At 46.5% G+C, this 24,114-nt stretch overlaps 1 protein-coding gene across 1 annotated transcript in view; it reads right to left on the bottom strand.

The window, feature by feature from the left end:
• PITPNM2 (phosphatidylinositol transfer protein membrane associated 2) overlaps positions 1-24,114 on the bottom strand; it is a 118,843-nt gene that overhangs the window by 18,147 nt on the left and 76,582 nt on the right. The window contains exons 7-16 of the mRNA XM_059485474.1: positions 17,492-17,815; positions 14,580-14,675; positions 11,375-11,479; positions 10,439-10,509; positions 7,589-7,833; positions 6,941-7,130; positions 5,831-5,938; positions 5,291-5,502; positions 1,094-1,269; positions 563-733 (exon numbers count right to left, since the gene is read on the bottom strand). Of these exons, the coding sequence (XP_059341457.1) occupies positions 563-733; positions 1,094-1,269; positions 5,291-5,502; positions 5,831-5,938; positions 6,941-7,130; positions 7,589-7,833; positions 10,439-10,509; positions 11,375-11,479; positions 14,580-14,675; positions 17,492-17,815 (1,698 nt within the window). The remainder of the gene's footprint in view (positions 1-562; positions 734-1,093; positions 1,270-5,290; positions 5,503-5,830; positions 5,939-6,940; positions 7,131-7,588; positions 7,834-10,438; positions 10,510-11,374; positions 11,480-14,579; positions 14,676-17,491; positions 17,816-24,114) is intronic.

The raw sequence follows: 24,114 nt of genomic DNA, 5'->3' as shown, positions 1-24,114 counted from the left end.
CATTTTATTCACTTCATCAAACATGGGGTTTAGTTTGTGCCCATCTAAAAAATCAGACCCTAGACTGAGCAATTACAAACTTGAAGGCACTAATCATATAGAAGGCCACTTCTTTGGACTTTCAACTTTAAAATGATGCAGAGGGGATCACCAGAATTATCCAGTTCTAGTTATACAATCTTCATTTAGTCCTGCATGATTCAAATATTAGACAAAGGGGATGCAAACAAGTAAATCATCTCATCATCTCACGGTCAACTCTGCTCCCTCCAAGTCCTAAATTCTGCCAACTCAGTTGTGTTTCATTCACACTCCACCACAAGCACCAGTCTGGGTGTAAAACAGAAGCCTTCACAGGGAGATCACCACCTCATGACCCTCAGCAGCTGTTTGTGTGGCAAACAGAGGGCACACAGGACACAAGGCACTGATTTCACTGCAAGAAAATCCCTTTTCTGGTAAATCAGGAGCAAGCTAATGCTACAGGGCCAGTTCTCCTTCTCACCATTTCCAATTCATGTAACCTGTAACCTTTAGCAGCCCATGTGGATCCAGGACTCACCCAGAACTGCAGAGTTGCCGTCGCCCAGCGGGAACCTCTGGTACCGGGGGATATTGAAGGGGGGCAAAAGGTAAAACTTCCTCTCCAAAAGAGGCTCCAGGCGTGAAGCAGATGGGTCTGCAGGGTGGAACAGGTTATAGACCTGCTGACAAGCTGGTCTGAGCTGAAAGACTGAAAAGAAAAAAAATCCCTCAAGCATCAAAACACCGCTTGTTAGAATACTGTAAATATTTGTCTTGAAAAATGACAACTGTCAGGTTAAAAAATTGCAAAAGATTTATCATTTATCACTCTCTCATCTCCTTGTTTAGTCAACTGAAACAATTTATTACAGTTTACAGACTCAAGAGCTGCTCAGTGCTTTTCCTGTTTGGAATGGTATCATTGGTGGTGCACAGACCACAGGGAGATCTGCTGCTTTACAGAGCAATAAACAAGATACAGAAATGTTTGGGTTTCACCAGACCCCTGTGAGTGCAGCAGGAGGTGCTCACCCCACCCACCAAGGGAGCAGCTGGCACCAGGACTTACTGTCAAGAGCTGGAATCACAGTTTTCCTCAGAGCAAGCACCAGACCCAGGGGAGACCCAAAGAGGAAGAAGTCTGTGATCTCAAAGTCAAATTTGCCAATGTTTCCTCCATCCAGCATCGTGGAGCTGCTGGATCTCCTGGATGTGGGGTCGTTTCTCAGGACACTAGAATGTAAACTGGGACAAGAACAGAAAATAAAGTCTGAATCATATCCTCACTGTGTTTTCATAATTAAAACATGGATTGGTGATTGACAGTGGATATAATATTTATCTCTTCAGTGAAGGAACTATACTAATCAACCCACAGTGACCCCACTGCTCTGGCATCATTTATATGTACAAATCCAAGCTTCAGGTGAGTTCATTTACACACCACCTCCTCAAAATGTTTTTTCTTTAAGGAGTCAAAATCGTGGTTGCAGCTACTATATAGAACATGTCCAGCTTTTCCTCCCTCTCTCGGGTGTCAAATCTGTTTGCAAAATTCCACCTCAGTCTTGTGCAGGCTAGGCAATGCACAGGTTTAACACAGAGATTTAAATTCCCATTTTCCTTGGACACTGAAGAAGAAGCAGCAGGATTGCTTAGGTGAAAATCCTAACATGGGAATCCACCCCCATGTTAGGAAGAGCAGCTTCTCTGCAGTGTAAATCTGGGAAAATGAAATGACAGATGCGTAACACTGATAACCTGGTTCACAAAAGGCTTTCTGAGATGCTTCTATTCCCACCCAAAAGCACAAAGCTGCAAATTCCTTTGCTCTCCAGGTTGTGCAGATTGCAGTGAGAGCTGTACTGGGTTATCTCATTATAAGTAGAAGCAGAGAGTTGAAGGCAGTACCAGCAGTGCCTTAAGAGGGTATTTGCAAACACTTAAAAAAGCATCAGAACAGGTTCTATAAAATGTGTAGGAGAAATGGATACCATAAGAGATGGGTTGGATAAAGGGTTTACAGGCCTGGAGTTGGGAATTATGCAGATCCAACAGTCTCCTGCTGGCTTTGTGGCCCCAGAACAAAATCCCAGGTGGTGATCAGAACTTGTCACATCCTCATGTGCAACAGCTCTGGCTCAGCATGGCTATTTCTGAGCACAGTGACAGCTGTGGTCCCCAAACAGGGCTGTTCCACATCCTCAGCACAGAGCAGTTGCTCACAGACCCCTCAGACACAGCCACAGCCCTGGAGAAGCTGCAATGTTCACACTTTTGGGGAAGAAAACCAGGTTTCAGGCAGACTTTTCTTTCCTGCCATGGCAAACAAGGAATAATCCCAGTGACAGCTCCAGTGCTGAACGTTGCTCCCAGAGGATGCTGAAGCTCCTCCTGTTCCTGCTGTGCTGCTGTGTTCCCTCTGGGGCTGCACACAGGCACATGCACAGCTCTGCTCTCCTGTTTCCCAGCCTGGGAATGATCAGTTACTTATGCCAGACACACACACATCACGGGGAGTCAAAACAGTGGTGTCAAAACGGGAGGAACACGAGGTTACAGCAGTGACAGCTCAAACGAGCCTGTTCCTGTTTCTGTGATGCAAACGAGGCTGCAGAGCCTGAAACAGCTCTGAGAACAAGCCACCTTTGGTGGAGCTACAATTGCTTCAGCTAACAAGATGTAACACTGTGAGTTTGCTGTGTGTGAGGAATGCAAAGTCATTTAGAACAGCTCAGTTTCACTGAAGGCGGGGTGACAGAGATGGGATTCCAGAGGAAAAGCTGTCCCCAGGGCAGGATGGGTGCAGGGGCTGTTTGGTGCATTCCACACAGCTTCCCACAGCATCTCTTCCTGGGCAAGGGAAGAAGCAGAGCAGGCACAGCACGGAGCAATTTGGGCACCTTCACTCCTTCTGCCGGGAACTTGGAATTGCCTTTTCAGCAATCAAAGGAAATGAGAGCCAAGGGGAACTCTGGATCTGTCATGCTCCAAGCAACCTGCAGTGCCCTGTTCTCCCTTTAAAGAGCAGCAGATGTACTGTGTGCATTAATTAAACAAGAGCTTATGGATTTCAGAAGCAAATCAACTCATTTACAATAATACAAGTACGGCACAGCCAGAAATAATGTAGTTGTGCAGAAGGACTGAATTTAAAAATAAATGTGTGATTGTACTCTCCAGATGCTGCTCTGGCTTGCTGGGCATTATCCCAGAGAAGTGGGTAGGTCTGATACATGAATAAAAATGAGAGTCTTTGGCACAGGCTGAAATCTGCAGTGGGCACGGACAGAAAGGTCCCTGTGTGCCAGGCTGCCAGTCTGCCGAGCCCTGCAGGAAAACCTGGCTCTGTTCTGCCAACCTCCTGCTCAAAGCCACATCACACCAGGGCTTGGTTTGAAGAAAAATAATGAGAAAAATCATTCCTTGATGGCAGAGGCCAGTGGGCATTCTGCTGGTGCTGGCTGGGAGAACAAGGTCCAGGGATGGGTGTGAGAGAGACGTCCTGCTGACATGCAGGGAGGGACGAGTGGATCCCTGATCCTCAGCCTCCTCTGCCCCAGGGACGAGGTGAATTCCTGCTCCCCAGCCTCTTCTGCACTATGGATGAGCTGAATTCCTGCTTCCCAGCCTCTCCTGCCCCAGGGATGAGCTGAACCCATGCTCCACAGCCTCTCCTGCACCATGGATGAGGTGAATCTCTGCTCCCCAGCTTCCCCTGCACCACAGAGCTGAGTGAGACACATACAGAGAGAGCTCCTACCGCAGCCCCAACCTGCCCCTTTCCCTCAGGGAATCCTGGTTTTGAGCTCTGGGAAGAGACTAGTTTTTAGCCCAAGGTCTAAAGGGAGGTTTAAAACCATGTAAAACTCTTTAAGAAGTGAAGATACACCAATCTGTCACCCCCCTGAATGCCAGGGAGTCACGAGTGTTGTGTGCTGGGTGCAGGCAGAGCCCTTCAGAGATGGAACAGGAAGGACCAGCACAAAGCTGTTTGGAACAACAAAATGAGCAATCCATTATCCACATCAGGCCCAGCACTTATTCTAAAATAGGTGCAAAAATGCATCAAGATGCCTGCCTGATTTCCTTAACTGAGTCTGTGCCCCTGAGGTCAATAACAAGGAGGAAAATCAGCACATTTTTGCACAACTCATATTTTCCCTGTAATACAGGAGACTGTTTTGAGGAGGCAAGAACAAGAGCCTGATTGCCTTTTATTAACCTGCTGGAAATATCCAAGAACCTCACTGGGGATTTGTAAATGCAGCTGTCTTTCTGAATAGCCTATCTCTGTGCACCAACAACGTTCACTTGATACCTTCTCCCTCCCATAAATCATTTACCAAAGGGGCCTGACATGGCAGGACAACACAAATCCCTGTGCTGAAACACTGACTCCAAGCAGTGATGGAGGGGGAGAAATGCAGGGGAAGCCTTCAGCACAAAGGAACAGCCTTAGATGCAGCTGCAATGCAGGTAACGGGGCTTGCTGTGGGGGACACTGCTCCCCAGTTCCTGGACATGAGAGAAGAAGGATTAAGAGCACTTTTACTGCAGTTCCTCCAGGCCTGCAGGAGAAAAAGCTCTGGGCTGTCCAGTTTCAGAGACTGAAGAAGATTCAGTCAGAAAATTCCTCTGGATTTACAGAAATAATCCCTGAATGACCAGAGGCCACAGGCAGACTGCTGTGAAAATTCCATGGGTTATGTTAACAGACACATTTCTGAATGTCCATTTGAAAAAGGTTAAAAATGTGATACTGGGGGCTTCAACAGTGAGTAACAAATCTGAAATATGTCCTTGGTGCAATGAAGCAGCTGTGGCAGGGGACAGAATAACTCAAAATCAGGTTTCGGAGATGCTTTAAAATGAATACAACACTGGGTTCCCAGTTCTGCTTCACTGAGTTCCCTTACACGATTTCTCCATTTGCTTTCTGACCTCCATCCCACACTTGGAGCACAGCAGAGCAGCAGCTCCCTGACTGCCTTGGCTGTCACACAACAGCTCAAAGGGCTTCTTGCCATTGCACCACTGATGCAGTAGAGAAGCTGGATTCTCTCAGTGCCACTCAGCAAGAAAGCTGTTAATTCTTTTTTTTTCTGCATATACAACACACTGAAATCGATAACTCTCTAATCTAAATTGTTTTCCTACACCTTGCTTATCACAGGATGACAAAGCAACACTCAGGTTCCAAAGACACACCACCCCCAGCTCCAGGACACTGCTGGATTTGCTCCTTCCAAATCTTAAATCTTACCTTGAAAGAAAGGCTTGGTGCTGCTTTATCGTGTCCAGCTCATAGGTGGATGAATCACTCCTTTTTCGTGGCAGCTGCTTCTTTGGATCTTCTCCATTGCTACGAGGAATATCAATGTTGCTCCTGCTGAGGTGTCTGCTGGCTTCCAGATTAGAGCCACTGGAACAGTGGCTGTTGTTCACCGTTATCCCAGGAGACAGCAGGTCGGTATCCTGGGATTTGAAATGGATGGATTTAGCCGAATTAAGAATACACCCACATGGTAACACCTCCCTCCTCTCCTCCTTTCCCCATTTACCCCAAGATCCAGTTGAGGCCAGTACAGAATCTCAGGCCCAATTACTCCCTGAAGTGTGGGTGATGCTTCACACCAGAGGGTGAAACATCCCTGTTTAGAGCAAACACACCCAAACTGACACCCTATATGCACCTTAAGACATGTCTGCCACTGATAAGGAGCAGAGTGTTTGCTGTTTCAGAGATCCTCACCCAGAGCAGGCCCTGTGGAGGAACTGGGGCCAGCCTCACCTGGACACTCACCACGCTCCCTCGCCGGCTGCTGTTCTGGCTCTCGGACACGGTCTGGTTGCTGTAGCACAAGGCATCAAATCCCAGGATCCCCCCAACACAGTCCCCTACCAGGCAGACCTGAGACAGGAAACAGAAGCAGGGGAGGACAGGGAGAGGAATGAAAAGGAAATTAAGAGAAGAAGCCCCTTGACTTCAGTTCAGAACTAACAGTTGGACAGGGAGCTGGATTACAGCTGGGCAGGCTGGAGTGACAGGATGCTCAGTGCCTCCATCAGTAAAACCGCTCAGGCAGTGAAATCCATTACTGCCTGCACACTCCCATTCTCTCACACAGCTCAGGTGTCCTGGCTGTCCCCACCAGCCAACTGGAGCAACAGGACGGCAACACAGAGCCCTGATCCTGGTGCTGACTGCAGAAGCCAAGCTGGATCCCCCTTGCCAGCTCCTGTGCTCCCTCAGGGAAGCTTCTGCCCATTTGTATCCTGAGGGGTATCAGTGCTCTGCCTGCAAGGGTATGAGCAGACAGGCACAGTAAAGCACCAAGACCCCTGGGCAGGAGAGGGCTGGGAAGAAGCTTAGAGTGAATAAACCACATGTGAGAGCTCCTCTAATGTCTGCCCTTGTGGGGCTGGGGAGTCACTTTGCTCAGAGGTGTGAGGCTCAGTTGTGCTCTTTATGAGGTGCAGCAGCTGCACAGCCTCACAAAATAAACCCCATGGGTGTACAGCTCCAGCACGAGCTGCTGAAGGTCCTTTAAAGCCAGGAATGCTTAAACAGCCTTGGTTTGCAATGGGGATGAGATCATGTTTAGTAACAAAGGCAACATTCCTGCTCGGGCACGGTGTGTCACACTGAAACCTGATTAACTTCACAGCTTTGGAGTTTCATTTCTGAACACAAACTCAAGCTTTGCTTCAAGTCCCAAAGGTTCAGGACAGAACACAAGCAATAATCCCTCCCTCTCAGAAAGGAAGGAATGGAAAGCACAGCACTTCCTTATTGCAGCCCAGCACTGTCATATTCCCATCCCTCCTGAGAGATTTATGGCAAAGAGAATTTCAGAAGGAAATTGCTTCCCTTGTTCTTGCTCTGGCCGTGCCTGAGCAGCCCCTGGCTCACCTGGCCATTGAAGGAGGTGCCCTCCTGGGATTTGATGAACTCACTGTAGGCCTGGTTGGCTCTGACAATGACAGTGGCCACGGCTTCCTGGTACTGCGGGGAGGACGTGGCGAGCAGGGGCAGCGCGGCCAGGGGAATGTGATCCTGGCTGTTGGACAGGCAGCCCTCATCATAGCTGTAGGGGCTGAGGCTGCAGAAGGCAACAGACAGTGGGAACATGGGGAAAACAACTTGCAGGCAGTACAGTCAAGTGTTGTGGTTCATAAAAAAAAGCCTCAAGACAGAAAGGCCATTTATTCCTCTGTGAATGGGTGAGAGCTTAATAAATCTTTCCCTCCCATCAAATGTAAATCTTCAAGGACAACATACTTACACTGACAGAACAACCGCCAGACAAGGAATTAAATCCTTAGTATTTATTGGATTAATTAGAATAAATCAATCTCAGAACTTGTGATGCATGATTACTGCATTCACTGCAGCTAAGTATGAAATCGAGATTGAATGCCGGGCTGGTACATTAATAAATGCATTCCCAAAGCATGGTCAGAGCTCCCAGTGCTACATGCAAAACACCTCAGGGAAACAAACAAAACAAAACAAACTCCCAAAAAACCCCCACTCCATGATAAAACAGCATCAACTTACCTGGACACCAGGGAAAATGCTTCAGAGCAGATGGCTGGGCAAGGGACAAGTTTGATGGCAATGTGTCCCAGAGCAGCTGGGTAATGCACCCTCATCACTGTGTCAAACACAGTTGTGATGGTGTTGACATCCCCTTGCTTGGAGCTCTGGTCACCACTTCCTGAGTCCAGGATGTTCCCTCCATGGAGAACCAAGAGGAGGACGTGGATTTTACTTGGCTGCATTAATGGCTGCACTGTTTCATCCTAGGTGGGGATGGAAGAAAGCACACAGAAATGCTCATTTTTCAAAGGGGTCTGACTTGTGCTTAATTTATGGCAAATTAATTTATGGCAAAGGCCATTAGATACACCACAATACAATGTTGATAACCTGAGTACTCCTTCCAAGTCTCTTATCCAACACTTGTGCATGCACAAATGCACACACAGCTTTAGTCTGACTTGCTAGAAGCAGAAGGAATGCTGAAAGTAAAAAAAATTTTAAAAAACCTGCATAAAATTGTATCCAGGTAAGACATGGCAGCAGTGAAGACATCCTTGTGTATATTAGGGTGGAAAAATACAGAAATAAGTTGTTTTTTGTGGGGTGCTGAGCTCAGCTGAAGCAGTTGGCAGTGAAGCACATTCAGCAAAATTAAGAAATGAGGTCAAACAGGTCAGCAAGTGGCAAGTTACTGAGAAGTTGTGGGAAGATCAGTCATTGCATGTTTGCCTAACACAGAAGTTATAAATAAGATTTCAGATTTGCTTAAACTGTTGCAAGAGAGGAACTGAAAAAAGTTCATGACACCATAACCCACAGAATGGCCAGCATGTGGCTGGGAGACTGCTGCATGAACACTGTGAGGGACTTTAATTTGGCTGCCCAGGTGATTTGCTTATTGTGTTGAAGCAATTCCTTGCCCAAAGAGACAGGCTGTAATTTGGGGGAAGGAGGGAATTGTATCTTCATCATAAATGCCCTGCCAGAAGAGCTGTAAGCCCTGTCCTGATGCCCCAGGCAGGTACAAGAGCATCCATGTGCACATCCTGTAACACAGCAGAGCAGTAACTATTTTAATATCTATTTGCTATCAGGGCTTTCAGTGTTTACAGCTCCCACACGGACTCAAATCCTCCATCCTACATCTGTGAGATCTGTGCAAACCCTCTGTACCTGCCCCCTGTGCCAGCAGAGACATCTGAGAACACCCTGAGCAACTCCCTGCTGCCATTGAGAGGGGTGAGGAAAGGATGGAGGGCAGCAGTGTTTTCCATTTGGCAAATTGTTCTAATTTGAGCATCTTCAGTCACCTGTTGTCCTCTGGCAGTGATTGAGTCCCTGACAGACCTGCTGGTGGGAGGAAAGCATGCCCAGGCACACATTAGCAGCCTAACAACCACAACACATTTTTGCCAGATAATGTTAAAGCTTGTCTTACTACACATCCCACCAGAAGTATTAAAATTCTCATCCAAGTCTGTAATAACGATTTTTTCCAGACCTCCTGCATAAGAATGGCCTTGAATTATTTAGCACCATTGCACTGTATCCATGCTGCTCTTCAAACCTCCTCTGACTCCAGTTTTAGCACCTGCACAGTGAACCCTTCCCTGGCTGGAGGCACAGGAGGAGCACTCTCAGCACCTCTTCTGCTTCCAGACAAGTGTTTTAAGTGTTCATTTGGAGAACAACATGAGTCACCAAGCTCAGGTCATGCAGAAGTTTATCAGCAGTGCTTTGGAGGCACCTTTCAGTTGATTACCCTCTGCTCTGAAGGAAGTGGGGAACTGCTGATCAGTTTAAGGGTGGAGGTAACTATTCAGAACTTCCTTGTAAGATCTGGAGCCTCTTAAAACACCTAAATCCTGAACCACCTTCAAGTGAGGGGAGCTTTTAACCTGAAAATCATTGCAATTGGTGGCACAGGAATTTCATACTATTTTAGCAGACAGCTTGTGAACAACTACAAATAACTGTCTTTTTCATCTTGCTTTGAAGTCTGTTCTTTTTCTAAAATGAAGGCAGAAACAGGAGGGGGTTGAGTTTGCACAGCCCTCTGAGGAAGACAAATTTCCCACACCATCTTGAGCTCCAAGAGAAATCTTAGGGCTGTGACTTGCTTATTTTGAGGTGGCCAGAGCTGCTCCCCTCCCAGCCACCCACTCTCCTCACAGCCCTCGAGCTCTCAGTCTATTATGGAAAAGCCAAACCACCATGAACTTAGAGCCTGGCACAGACAGTAATTCCAGAACTCATGATCTCTGATGGACCACTCAGACCCAATGCAGGCACTCTGCAAAGCAGCTGCACCACCCCTGCAGCACAGACAGGCAGCTGCTCAAGGGCAGGACAAGAACAGCCAGCCTGGGGTGTCTGAGTAGCACTCTGAACTGCAGAGAGCTGGGCTGGCTCAGTGTGCTGTTATTTATTTATTATTTTGCCCAGAGTACTGCCCCAGGCTGTGCTGTAACTGGATTCCAAACACGACTCTGAGCAGCTCCATGCTGTGGGCTGCAGCTGAGTGCTGTCCTTTGCACCCTGGTGCTGCAGGAACCTGTTCTCCCACTCCCACACTTGCTCATCTGGCATTGTAGGACAGCTCTACCCTTGAGCTGCTCTGATCCCCAAAGTTTCTTCCAGCTGGATACCTGATGCTGCCTGCAAACTACACAGCATTTTCTAGATGATGTTCCAAAGATGGGTGAAAAACCCCTTAAATCAGAATTACAGAAGGACACACACAGGTGTTCCTGGGGCTCAGCAGCACATGGAGACAAGACACTGCTCACAGCAAAGGGACCCATTTATCCCACACAGAGCCATTCCAGCAGCACAGATCTCTTCACAAGCAGCCCAAGCACTCACCTCGATGATGCTGAGCCTCTCCACGCTGGAGCCAACGTGGTACTCTGCTGATGTCTCCTGGTACAAGTCACCTGGAAGCACAGAGGTGGAAAATGTCAGCACTCCAGATGCTCTTTGGCAAAGACCTTCCATCATCCTTCCATAAAGAAACTGCTTGTTCCAATGCCTCACATCTCCTTCATTATTTCATCAAATCATCCTCTCCCTCCTTCCTGCCTCCTTCCACCTGAGAAGCCTGGGCAATGCTGGGTCATTTATTTTCCAGCAATTTCTCCTAACCTGGCTAAGAGCTGAGGACATCAGTGAACTCTTCTCTCATTACAGAGATCTGGTACTGCTGCTTTATTAAGGATGGCAACAATGGGAAATCCCTGCACGACTGTCAGAAATGATTGGTTTGTGGGAAAATAAAAGGAATTGCTTGAACTACGCTGGGGAGTAGAGATCTGATGTATTCCTACATCTGTGCCCACACAGACTGACTTTGTAGAATAAACCTGAGTGTCACCTTCCACCATGCACCGCTCTGGCTGAGGAGCTACAGCTTCCTTTCACCATTTCATAATGATGAGCAGAAAATAAAACTGAGGCAGGTACAGCCAGGAACAAAGGATGGAGCAAAAGGAAAGAAGAGCCAGGAGAAATTCAAGTCATTTGAGACAGAGCTGGGATATTTCATCATTATGTGAGAGAATCCTGGCTGTCACACAAAGGAGCCAAACCAATGTGGAAAATAAAAGAGAATCAAAAGCTTTCCCAGCTCCCACTGAGCAAATCTTTTCCAGCAGCACTGGACAGTCATTTTTATGCTCTGTCTCAGCTTCTCCCTTTGTGAGATGAGGATAACAAGTTTTACCTTGTTCACAATGAGGCTGTGACAATTGCCTGGAAATACTGTAAAATAGCACATGCAGTTTGTACTTGGAAAAGAATTACCCTGGACATCATCGCATTCGGGGGTTTCAATCTTATCCATCAGATCGTTGGAACTCCATTTGGTTATTTCTTTCGGGAACATTTCCTCATTGTCAGACAAGTCCTCTTTAAAAAACAGATTTTTTGAGAGTCACAAACACAAAAATATGTATATAGAAAAAAGCAAACCCCAGAATTTTACATAAAACCCACAACTCTGTGCAATCTGTACACATTTGAATAGCTTAAGTCAAAAAAAGCCACATACTTTACCAGCTTTTGTTATATAGAAACCAAAGCACCTTTTGAAAAGTAAACAAAACGTTTTAGCTGCATGATTTAAACAAACAAAACTCCTAAAACATAGAAAGAAGCAATCTGGATATTTAATGGTACCATGTTTGGCCTTTGCCTTGCCATTCTCTCTGATGGTGCCAAAGCAGCCAGAATGCTCCAGCACAGGAGAGGAGGACAAGGAAGGATTCCCCCATCTGAGGGCTGTGGAATTTCTCTGGGAGAAGAAGGGACAAGGATCACTGCTGCTCAAAGGACCAAACACCTAAAAAGGCAGGAGCAATAAAGGGGATGTGAACCCCCCAGGCTGATTTCCTCAGGAGATGAGACACACATGGATCTGCTTTTTCCTTCCTACCTCAGTATCTTCCAAACCATGTGGCTCAGTTCAATCATAGTCAATAAAGCATAAGGGTCCCAAAAATATTATGTTCTTAGAAGTGTAATTAAAAGGAAGAGACATACAAAGGGGAGCTCTCCTTTCTCTCTCTTTTTTTTTTTTCCATTGAGGATGCATCTTTTGCTGCTACGATGGCTAAGTGCTTTCTAATTTATTTATACCTCTGTGCTTAGTATGTCTTTCCTGAAAATTTTGGCCTTGTAAATTTAATAAAGAGTTATAAACATAATAACAGCAGTAATTACAGATGTCTTGAAGATCTAAAAGCTGTAATCTTCAGAGTCCCAGACTAGGATTTCCCCTTTCTTATTGCTGTACAGTTACTAAGAAAATAATTAGCTGGAAGAATCCCACAATGGGGAACAAAGAAAGGTTATGAAATATATTAATCTTTTCAGAAAATCTGAGCAATAGCTTAAAAAAATTTGTATGAAGGGCACTAGGTGAAGATCCAAGCAAAGCCTGATTATTTTTAGGAATTTCTATTTCAACTTTGACCATAAAAAGAGAGCAACCTGGAAATTTTGTACCAGCATGCCATTTCCTTTTGCAGCCATGGAAAGAATTTGTGTAAATCCCAATTTCCCTGCTCACAGGGGTGCGGAGCTGCCTGTCCAGAGCAAGTGGAAAGCACAGGCCTGTAACACACGTGCTGGCAGAGAATTAAGAGGACGACTGCACTCTAAGCTCCTCCAGCAACTTAATCTAAATATTAAACTTAATTCCTTGAGAGGTCTAATTACAGCCCTTACTGCTGCTCAAGTGATCCCTGAATGGGATATTACTCCCATTATTAGCATTTATTACAGGATAGATATTCGATATTACTGTATTTGTCACTACCTTTACCAGGGAATGAGGCTGAGTGGGAAGCTGGAGACAAGGAATCTTCTGGGGCTCAGGTTACGCCCACTGCACTGTGAGGAAATGTGTGTGTGTGTGGATGGGAAGCACTTCTGAGGAACTCTGCTGGCTGTTGACTCACATCCTGAGCCCTGCCAGTTCCCATGGCACCGACCCCGGCAGGATGAGCTGCGAGCGGAGCCTCAGCCCTGCCCACAGCCCCGCAGGCTCTGCGGGCCAAGGGGCACCCAGAGCTCCCTCCTGGGGATGGGGCTCTGTCAGCTGCACACACACATGCCAAGGCTTTGACTCATGGGCCAAAACCCCACCAGATTTAGGGACAGACTCTCCAACCCAACCGTGCTGACTGCAGAGGACAAACTGTGCGTACACAGGCTCGCAGGAGAGCAGCTGCTTTTACTCTCAGCAACCTCCTGCAAGTATTGCAACAGAGGTGCACAGGGCTCATTTTTGTTAATTCCCCTTCCCAGGCCTGTTAGGAGCATGCCAGGGATTCCCTGGGCCCTGGATCCCAGGCAGAGCTGTCTCCATCTCAGTTTTATTACTGAGTAATTAAAAAGGCAAAAAGCGCGTGGATAGCGCCGGTGCCGTTTGGATGACTCACTCCTCTTCCCTTATATTGCTCCAATAAATCCCTCACTTGTTGTAAATGCTACGTAAGTTAATAAATAGTGACACTTAAACTAAGTTGGCCCTTCCCTTTCCCAGCAGGAGACACACATTTATCCCTACTCACACATGTCCCAGCCATTTCAGCTGCTGCTGTGCAGCTCACCACAATAACACACCCCTCTCTACCCCACAGTTTGAGATCCATGCCTAAACACTCATGGGAGAACTCTTCTGGAACATGATACTATCCATTTTGGGAGGTTGAATTTCAGCTGAGCATCAGCTTTGCAAAACTGGGGTGTCATCTTTTAACAACTGCATTTCCCAACTTCATCAGCAAATATTGCACCTCTCACTTCCATCAGACAAGCAAGGAGGAGAGTCCATCTGTTGTCAATAGAAATGGAGCCCTTCAGGCTTAAATTTGCATAAAGTAGAATATATAAAATGAGCGCAGTGGAACAAAGCTTCTTCACACACACATTCACAGAAGAAAAAAAAAAATATAAGTGTTCTCTTAATAATCAAAATTACTTTGAGAATTCTGGAATCAACACTGATTAATTTTGGCACCTGAAGTACCTTGTTGCATTCGCTGTTGGTATTTCTTGGAATGGGAGAATGAGGAGTTAATAAAGGCAAATTTGGGTCTCTTCAGGCCCAGACAGGGCAATTAATCATACCTCTTACTGATTAAAAAACAAATTAGAAAAATAATCAGTCACAGTGAATCATTAGGACACACCCACAGTCCAGTTAGTACTGCTGGATTTCACGCACACTTATTTGCACCAAATAAAATACAGCCCCTAGGGCTAAGACTGTTCAAGATCCCCTGTTCTCAAACAGCTCAGACTGCACCTGAAATGGTGCTGCATTAATGTAAGAGTCTGCTGGGTGATGCTGGAAGAAGCTGCACGTCATGGTTAGAAAGGAAAAGACTTCAAAGCAAAAAAGTCTCAGCCTTTTTCCTGCTCACCCCCCGCCCTTCATGCCTTCCGTTCTCTTACCCCACCATTTCAGGGAAGAAACGATGGTGATTTAGGCTCCACATACCATGTGCATCAAAGAATTCATCATCTGAGCTGTCATCTGAATCCCTGGCAATGCTCTGCATCCTCCACTCGGAGATACTATGGCGCGAGGGACTTGCTGGAAAAAACAAAAAAGCTTTATGCGAAACGCTACATCCACAAGACAGAGAGTTCCCAACATGATCTTTGCTGGAGGAAGAATCATGTGTTCTCCAAGAAAATTCACTGCTGCAATATTAAAAAACACAAAACCCCGATGATGCTGGTGTGATGTCAGTGTACTGCTTTACAGATCCTGTTTGTTTACTGTTGGTAGAACCTGCCAGCAAGATGCTACATTAAAGCAAAGCTGCTTGGATCACTCTTCTGCTATTTTGAATGGCAGCTATTTATAATTGTTAGTAGGACGTGCAAAATCAGCTGGGTTTTAAAGTTTGCAATTAGGAAGGAAGCAGGCTGATTGGAAGCTCTCTCTGTGCCTCTCATCAGCACACAAGCCATGCCTCTGCTTTGCTAACTTTCGGGTGGGTAGCTCAGCAGAGCAGCCTGGAGAGGAATAATCTGTTTTCTGGAAGGAAATTGCTTCCACACAAATTGGATTAGAGATCTGTTTAAACTTTAAACTTGAATGATTTAAACAACATGCTATCTGACTACTTCAAAGGAAGCTGTCGGAGCAGCGGTCCTGACAGAGCAAGGAGAAACCCCAAAGTCCTTTTAGTGCTGTTTGCCCTCCTGTTCCCACACCTACCTACTCCCTTTCACTTTCGCCTCCAGAGCTCTCTGAGCTAAAAATATAAGCACATTATGGCTTCTTCTTTTCTTATTTTCAGATATAATTTAGCAACCATCCAGCCCGAGCACTTCTCGGCTGAAGTTGTCTCAGAACAGCCGCCTGCTGAGGGGAGCGCTGTCCAGAGAGCAATGGGAGAGAGGGTTTGTCCCCTCGTGCCTGTGACACAGAGCACACAAAGCACTCACAGCAGCCACCTCATCCAGCAAAAACCTGAGGAGACTGACAAGTTCTCATTTAGCATGTACAAGAGCCTGAAAGGCTCCGGTTACTGTGACAGCCGCACGAGCCGTTTCGTGCTATTGCTCCAACAGAGTCGAATATAGAAGTAAAATTCTCCTAATCTGCCACCCGGCTGTCACATGGAACAAGGATGCAGACCCTGTGCAGAGTCAGGTAATTACAGCTCAGCAGCCCCCAGCACCCACCCTGCGAGCAGCCAGCAAGGAGGTGGCAGAGCAGAGCTCATTCACGCCCCAGTGACGTCAAGGCACTCGCATAATAGTTGCTAAAAATAGAGCACCTAATAACACATGGGAGGGCAGCAAGGGTCCTGCCATCACCAGAGGTCTCGCTCGGGTGGTGGAGAGAAGGAAAAGCTTTGGAGAAAAGGCATTTTTTCAGCTGGAGGTGGCGGTGCGTCGCGACAGCCCTCCTTGCTTCCATATGGTAATGTGCTGCCAGCATGAAGGAGGATTAAAATATCTGTGTGACGTACTTCCCAGCATATCACAATTAATTTCTTTCATTACTTTTCCTTGTAAAAGCTGAGACATTCTGCAATTGAAAAGAAATTCATGCTTTGCTCCCAGTGAAAACCTTCAAGTGAAATTCTGAGAGGTCTGAAAACTCCAGCTCCCAGTGAACATGTCAGCAGTGGAAGAGGGGGTTTGTGCAAAGAGCATAATGGGAGATGGGTGCATCAATATAAAATCCTGGTGCAGGCAAAGTAGCCAGTATTTTTATCTTTATGCAGTGATTTATGAAGCATCTGGTAGGTTCTTCCCTGGGGCTCACTCGAGTGAGTCATCGCAAGGTAAAACTACTGCTCCTCTCTCATTCACCCCGCAATGAAATCAGTGATGGAGTGGGAAATAAAAATGGAGACTCAGCTCCCAATATTTAGAGCATATGATTGATGGAGAAGCTTCACTCACCCAGATGTTCCTTCCACCATCACTGGAAGAAATGCTGCCCCTTGGGGTTTTCATGAGGTTTTTCTCCCTCGTGCAGTAAGAGCTGCAATTTCCCTGCTCCCTGCAGCACTTGGCTAACCAGAGAGGGAACTGCTAAAGATTTGAACCTTGAGGCTGTAACTCACCAGGGAGTCACCTCTCTGTACAGAACAGTCCAAAGAAGGGAAGTACAGCAAACGAGGTGAGTCCCAAGGGAGAGGTGAGTAACAAAATCCAAGCTCAAAGCTGAGTCCTTACAGGGTATCCACAGCAGAGCTTTAACATAAAAATCCTGAAAGTTTCCTGAATGGTGTTTCAAAGGCCATGTACAGTCCCACCAAATCCCACAGTGAGGTTTTGTCTCCAAGCAGCTGCTGCACACCATCACCAGGGGAAAGCAGCAGCCTCCATGCACTTTTGGGGGTTCCTGCCTTAATCTCCCCAATAGCTGATGAGATATTTCACTGTGTGCAGCCCCATGGAGCCAAACATACCTCCTGAAATGATAGGGTTCTTGTGGCACAGAAGGTACCTCTGTGACACAGGTATCAATGATAAGCAGATATCCAGAGGGGAACACCATGGAAGGGCCTGAGAAAGCCACCAGTGGCTCCTGAGTAACAAGGACTAACTCTGTGCTGCTGGCTGTCTTTTGAGCCCCTTTTGAGTGCTGCCAGCCAGCTCCTGCCTGCTTCTCTGTGGTGTTTTTACAGATTCTGTGCTTTTGACATTGGCAACTCTGCCATGTGACACTGAGTCACAGTTATGGGACGATTAGAAACCTTCCCAAACCCAAACCAGGTCACCTGAGAAGACTGAGCCTGCAGCACCAGCAAAGAATTTAACAGGACTCAAAATACTACTACACATTACCCCAAAGGCACCTGCCATAAGGAGACATGGCCCAATCCCCCAAAAGCCCAACCTCCATGAGTTCAGAAGAGCAAGTCACTGGCAGCATCTTACCTCCTCTCTTTGAAGAGCGTGAGGACTTGGAGGAGGTGGACCATTGCTTGGTGAGGGACCTGCCCGAGGCCGCGTCGCTGTTGGCAGAGGCGTCCTCGGCGTCTGCAGGTGACCCCGTGCTGGGCTCCACGTCCTTCTCCCCAGCAGTGTCCTTGACACCGTGCTGCTCTGGGTCATTCTCACCGCAGAACTGGGCCATCTTCTGGGCCAGCATCAGCTGGGCCTCCTTCTCCAGCTGCCGGATGTCCTCAATGGTGAGCCCGTACCACTCGTCCTGCCAGCACCAGGCCTGCCGGTGGGCCCGGACCATCACCTTCCTCAGGCCTGCAAAGCCAAAATGTCCCTGTCACCAGAGCCACAAACTGCAGCAACCAAGGTGCTCCCCTCCCAAAGCCTCTCAACACCATGGCAGGGACATTACAGAGACATCAGCCTGCAGTGCCGCAGCGCAGGACCTTCACACAGTCAGGGTGGCAACCTGGTCACTTCATCTACTTCATCTCCTCAATCCTTCCTAATCAACCTGAAATCACTGAAATCAGCCAGTCTTCTGCCACTGGAAGGGGAAAGGGATTTACCTTGGAAAGGGATTTTAACTTGGAAAGGGATTTTTAACTTTTAACTTGGAAAGAGATTTCCTAATTTTGGATGGAAGAATTTGCATGCCTGCTCCACCAAGAAGGAGCCACACACAGATCACAGTTTCAACTCCCTAAAGTTCTAGAAGTTGCAACATTTGGATCCTGACTTCAAAGTGAAATATATTACCAAGTAATAAATAATAGAAAATAGAAAAAAAGAAAAAAAGCTACTGATTTTTTCTTGGCTTCTTTTTTTTTTTTTTTTTTAAATCCTGGAGAGTTTCAAATCATTCCTTGATGGATGCTCCACAGCCCTCCCCAGTTACTACATTACAGAAGCACATCCCACATTCCTGTCCTTGGAAACCTGCTTTCTGCACCTGGTTTCTATGTATCAGTAAAACAGCATCACAAATTGGAGCTTCTGAGATAATGGGATAAAAAGCAAAGTAAGGGAGGGAATAAAGATGATTTATTTTGCAGATACCATCTGTCTTTTGCTGCAAGAGAAAAATGGAGTGGGTAAAGCCAATTTAAAATATTTCAATGTATCACATATCTGAAAGGAAGAGCAGCCTCAGTAACAACACACAATGCACCTGAACAGGCAACAGATACTCTCCCTAAGACTTAGACTCACTCACTAACATCATCATACCCCCAAGACTTTTCAAACATAAGAGTCACTCAGGATTTTCACCAATATTATTCCTTAAAAGCTCACAACAGGTCAAAACTCCAAACTGCTATTTATTCTTGATGGGATCACACAGCAGTAATGATGCTTTCAAAGCTTCTCTAAATACTGACCAACTGATCCTCAGGAGTTTTTTTGCTGATAATAAACAATCAATTAATATTGCCCCCTCTTTAATTACTGGGAAACTGAGGCAGAGATGGGCTGAAGGACAAGCCAAAAGCCCCAGTGGGATTTGCTGTCAGTGGAATTATGAGAGCAATCAACAGGCTACATTAGAATCATTTGGGTTTTGGGAGCTGCAGATTGAGCTCTCTAAGCACCACCATGAGGAAAGCCATCCCTCACAAGCCACTCTCCATCTCCAGGAGCATGGCCAAGGGGGATGGTCCCACCATGAGCAGGGTTTCTGAGGTGCTGCCAGCATCAGGAGCTTCCCTGCTGTACAGAAAGCCTTGGATCCCACCACTGCCACGGCTTCTGTGATGTTCTGCCTAAAGATCCAGTTTGTTTCCAGCAATCATTTTTGTTTGTTTGTTTTCTTAAACACATAAAAAGAATGTTTTTGTATCTTCATCTCCTTCCAGATCTGAGCATTTTATTGTGTGTTCTGCTCTTTGGTCAGTCCTCAATGCCACCAGTCCTGCCAAGCCAGGCTGCCAGGAGGAAATGGCCACTGAGATCAGCAGCTAATGCCACGGACCAGCTCAACCTGAACTTCATTTACACAGTAAGATTAAATCTATCAATATTTGATGTATTTTGCTGACTGACTTTCAGAAGGGAGAGGCAAGTTTGAGCCAGCAGAGTGTGACCTTTTGGGGCAGAGTGACAGCCTTCAGCACCTTAATTCTGTTCGACCTGAGCTGAGACTCAGAGTTATTTCCCCTGCCAGATTACTTTTTGCAGAACTACAGGAAAATGTTTTAGCCTCTTCACCTCCTGTTATGATTGACAACCAGCAGAGCTTAAAAACCAAGATTAAATTTATATCACACCCACACTGAAAGCCAAGAAAACATTTCTCTTGCTGTCCCCACCACCCTTTGGACTTCCACACCCACAGTTTCCAACTCCACCTTGCTGGGAACACCTTGAAGACAGACAGTGATCAGACACACAAGTGAATGCTGCTCTTATCCCACAGCTTCCCCTGTTCAAGGGCTCAGCAGGCTCCACTCCTGCTCCTGAATCCAGCCTTGATGTATCAGTGCCCCAACTCCTCAGAAATTCTCTGTGCAGAGGCACAGATGCCACCAACCACGTATCTGCGTTTTAATGGACTAACATCACAGGGAACATGAAAACCACCTGGGGGTAAAAAAAAGTCTCTTGAAGTTCCTCTCTGCCTTCTTAGATCTCAAACATCACCTGCACTGCTTCCTGCCAACCCACAGACCTCCCCATGTGCCCTGCTCACATCCCTTTGATTAGATATCCCAAACCACCCTCCCTTAAAGCTCTGCTCCTTTGAAAATGGGATGGCACCACAGGGCTTCAGAGCTGCTGTGCCTCTCCCCCTCCAGGTTAGTAAAGAAGTCCAAAAAAGAGATTACTTTCCCAGCATTTGGCCTTCACCTGGGATGTGCCAGCTGCATTTCTCTTTGTTAAACACAAGGAGAAAACCTGGGGGAGAATGAGGCTGTGCTGGTACAAAAGAAATGGAAAAATAAAAGTCATGGCTTGCAGAAAAGGCTTCAGTGCTAGGGAAGAGAACTTGAGGGGCTCCTCTGTGCACAGCAGTGGGCACTGAACTCCTGCCCAGCCTGCAGCCTCTCAGCAGAGACCCAGGGAACACAACAAGAGTCCCACCCAGCTACAGGGAGCCAGGATCCAGCTACAAATGACTCACCTGTCCAGACACTGCTGCTCTCCCTGTGCAATGGAAAAAAAAAAATCTCAAAGCATTTTTGTATCAAAATCCTAGAGAAAAACAAGTTTTTTATTGGAAAGTGAAAAGGAGGGGAGACACCAGACCCAGGAAAGAGAGTAATTGGGAAAAACTCTCTCTGGAGCAGATGCCCATCAGAAGAGTGCTGAGGGAATCTGTGGCCCAGCTGGCTTTCCTTTTTCTCCCTGGAAGGAGAGAAGGTGTAAATGTGTCCTACTCAGCCACAGAAGTCCCTGTCACACACTGCCCCAGCTGCAGCACAGTTGGAAGTTTGCCTTGCCAGCAGGTTTTCCCCCTCCACCAACGTGCCCCAAGCTTATCTGAGCCTCCTTCCCCAGAATCAGAGGAAAACCCCACAGCCTCATCAGGCACCTCACTGAAGTCACCCAGAAAAAATGGGAAGAGGTTTTTTGACAAGGATGCAGCTACCAGCTGGTTATCAGTCATTAAGCAGACTATCATTTCTCCAGAGTGCAATGCTTTGTTAAAAAAACAAACAAACAATAACACCACACATGCACAAATGTGCAGGCTGAGTTCAGAGCGCCCGTCATCATGTGTTGATTTAATTATTGTAACATTTCCCACTGTGCTATGCAGAAAGATCATCTGTGAAGAGCTGAGCAGGGTGCAAACATTTAAATCATTTGATTTCCAGCTCACCACCTCAACAACTCAGAGGCTGGTTGAATCCTTGAGGTGCTGACTGCTGTAAATGATTTGTGGTACTGGACTCCATCATACAAAAGGAAGTGTAAATGACCATTAGACAAGCCAGGGCAGAGAGGTGCCTGCATGTGAAATTTAAAAACCTTTGGTCTGTAGTTCTGGACTTGTTTTCCAAGGTGAAATTAAAGTAGTAAATGTAATAACAACTCAACAGAAATAAGTCACAAAACCCACCAACAAATTCTGCCCCTAATGCCCTCAAATATTCAAACAAAGCAACTGTTCAGATTCCCATTGCCTCTGCACCCAGAAGCAACCTCCAAATAATTTTATAATTCACAATTTCCTGACAGCAAATACAGGATGCCTGATTGTCCATTTCCCTGACAGTCCCAAGAGATCCCTTAACCTGGCCAGTACAATCTGACCCAAGGCCACCTGCAGCCACACCTGTTTGCTTCCCTGCCCTCCCTTGCTCAGAACCCTCACAAGAAAAGCCTGTGGTCACATCCACATCATGCCAACAGCAACCTGCCTCCCCTTGGAAAGACAAAACTCCACCTTTGGGATCCAGTGGGCAGTGCATGAACTGACTCATCTGAGTGCTTTAGTGAAGCCAAAGTTCTGCAAAAGAGCTTTCAAAAACCACTTCACCACAGTGCAGCAATTTGGGCATATTTAGCCTAGGACACAGTGGCTTAGACAAAGCTCCAGTTACTGGGATGGAACACACTTTGCCACAGTATATAATTAATAACCCATACACAGTCAACACACTTGTTTAACAACAAAAGACTCAGAGCCCACATGCACCATTAGGAAGCAAGTGGGAGCAGAACATTATGCAGTGCCAGTCCAATTAAACTTAAAATCTATGGGAAAGGAGTAAAAAAGCATACAAATATTACAGCCAAGCAGACTAATAGCCCACAATCACAATTTTAGTCTGTGTCTCAGGCTGTCAAAGCACTGAGTAACTGTCCAATTAGTCATGGGAAAGAATGGCTGCTGCACTCAGTGAGAGTGAGAACGTTTCAACACCGGCCCCCAGAGTTCCTCCCTCTGTGCTCAGCAGCCCTTCCCCACTGCACAAGCCATCCATCACTCACCTCACACCTGCTCTTTTCCAAACCATTCTCTAATTTTAGTTTGCTCCACTAAGTGCTGCTCCCCATTGGGCAGAGTTTGGATCTTGCTGTTTGTATCCTTGCTGCCTTGGTGATCCTGCACAGGGTGGGCTAATTCCCCAAGAAATAAAGTTGCTCCAGTTGGGAACAGAGGAACCAGGAGGAAAATGCCAAGGGAGAAGGGGCTGACCCACCACAACAACTCTGGCTCCTGGGAACCTGGCTCACCATCAGGTACACAAAGGTCTCCAGGTGCTTTTGGCCACCAGCGGGAAGCCCCACACAGGATCTGTACCTCAGCCTGGTCAGTCCTGTTGTACCCTCATCTTTCCAACTTAAACATCCTCATGCATTGTGGCTTTGGTACAAATGCTGTGGCACTTTGCCCACTCATGGCTTCCCCACAGCTGCCCCAGGGCAGGGGGAGGCCACACAGCTCCTGCAGATACCCCAAGCTTTTACTTTCGCTTTTCACTCACTCTACTTCATTTTGCCTAAAAGACTTCCCTGATTTTATGCATCTTAACCACTTTGAAAAACACTATTTGCCATCTTTATAACAGGCTGGAAAAGCTTTTGAAAGGCAGACAATGAGCTGGCTCTGCTCTGTGCAAAGCCTCAATCAAGAGGGAAATGGCAGGCAATCTTTCACAGAATACAAAAGCAATATTTCTAAGGGACCACAGTTAATCTATGCCAAACACCTCTGAACTGGAAGAGTCATGTGCTCCTTTTTCATTTAACAGATACAATGAGTTGTTATTCTGCCTCTGTGTTTTCCAGCATACACTAAATTAACCCATGTCACCGAAACACCAAGGGAGTTCAGTGCAGAGAGGCACTTGTAACACAGCCTACAGCAGGAAAAGCCTCCATCCCTGCCCAAAGAAAAGCAAAGGAGCTGTAAGAAAACAACCTGTGAGCATTCAGAGAGAGGGGCACGCTATTCTCCACTGCTCTATCAGTGTTTTTCACATTAGCTCTCAGGAGCAATGTGACTACAAAGACCTTGAAAATTACTTATGCTAGAATCAGGCAGTTCATTAAGACTTGCACATCAAAAGCAGAGTCACAGAGGTCATGCAGGAGGATATACAGTGCACTGGAAGGTGGCAGCATCCTCTACACATCCTTTTTTTTGGCATTTTCTTTGCCAGAGGACAGCCAGAGCTCTGCCTTTCAGATGGGAATGCTCCTTTAAAACACTATTTAGGTTTTCCACTTGGCCATAGAACCAGTCATTTGTGGCAAGGCTCAGAAACTGTATCAGGTGTGTTATAGATTTTCTGCAAAAAATAAATTACTGCCAGCACTGCCAGCACCTGTACTGTCTCCACTTAGTTACTCCCAGACACATCCAATTCCTCCTTAAAAGCCCTGACCTAACAATGATGCATCCATCAAAGAAGGACACTTAGTCACAACTCAGAGCCACACAGAGACCCACTAGCCCTGTCACAAGGCAGGTAGAAACTAGGGATGCTCCAGGGAGTGGTTTTCTGGAAGCACTCAGGACGATGAAGTGAAGCTTATTTCTTTAGGCAGCCCTTCAGGATGGATTTTGGTCACGATAAAGAAGACTGGCAGAGTTTAAAAATGATCTGGCAAGTTTATCTTGAAAAAAAATTTAAAAAAGGTGAATGCAAGATGTTGCCTAC

Source organism: Ammospiza nelsoni, chromosome 18, assembly GCF_027579445.1.
Source record: "Ammospiza nelsoni isolate bAmmNel1 chromosome 18, bAmmNel1.pri, whole genome shotgun sequence".
Classification (NCBI taxonomy): Eukaryota; Metazoa; Chordata; class Aves; order Passeriformes; family Passerellidae; genus Ammospiza; species Ammospiza nelsoni.
Note: the sequence above shows the minus strand (reverse complement) of the source record. Positions and strands in the feature narration are given on the sequence as shown.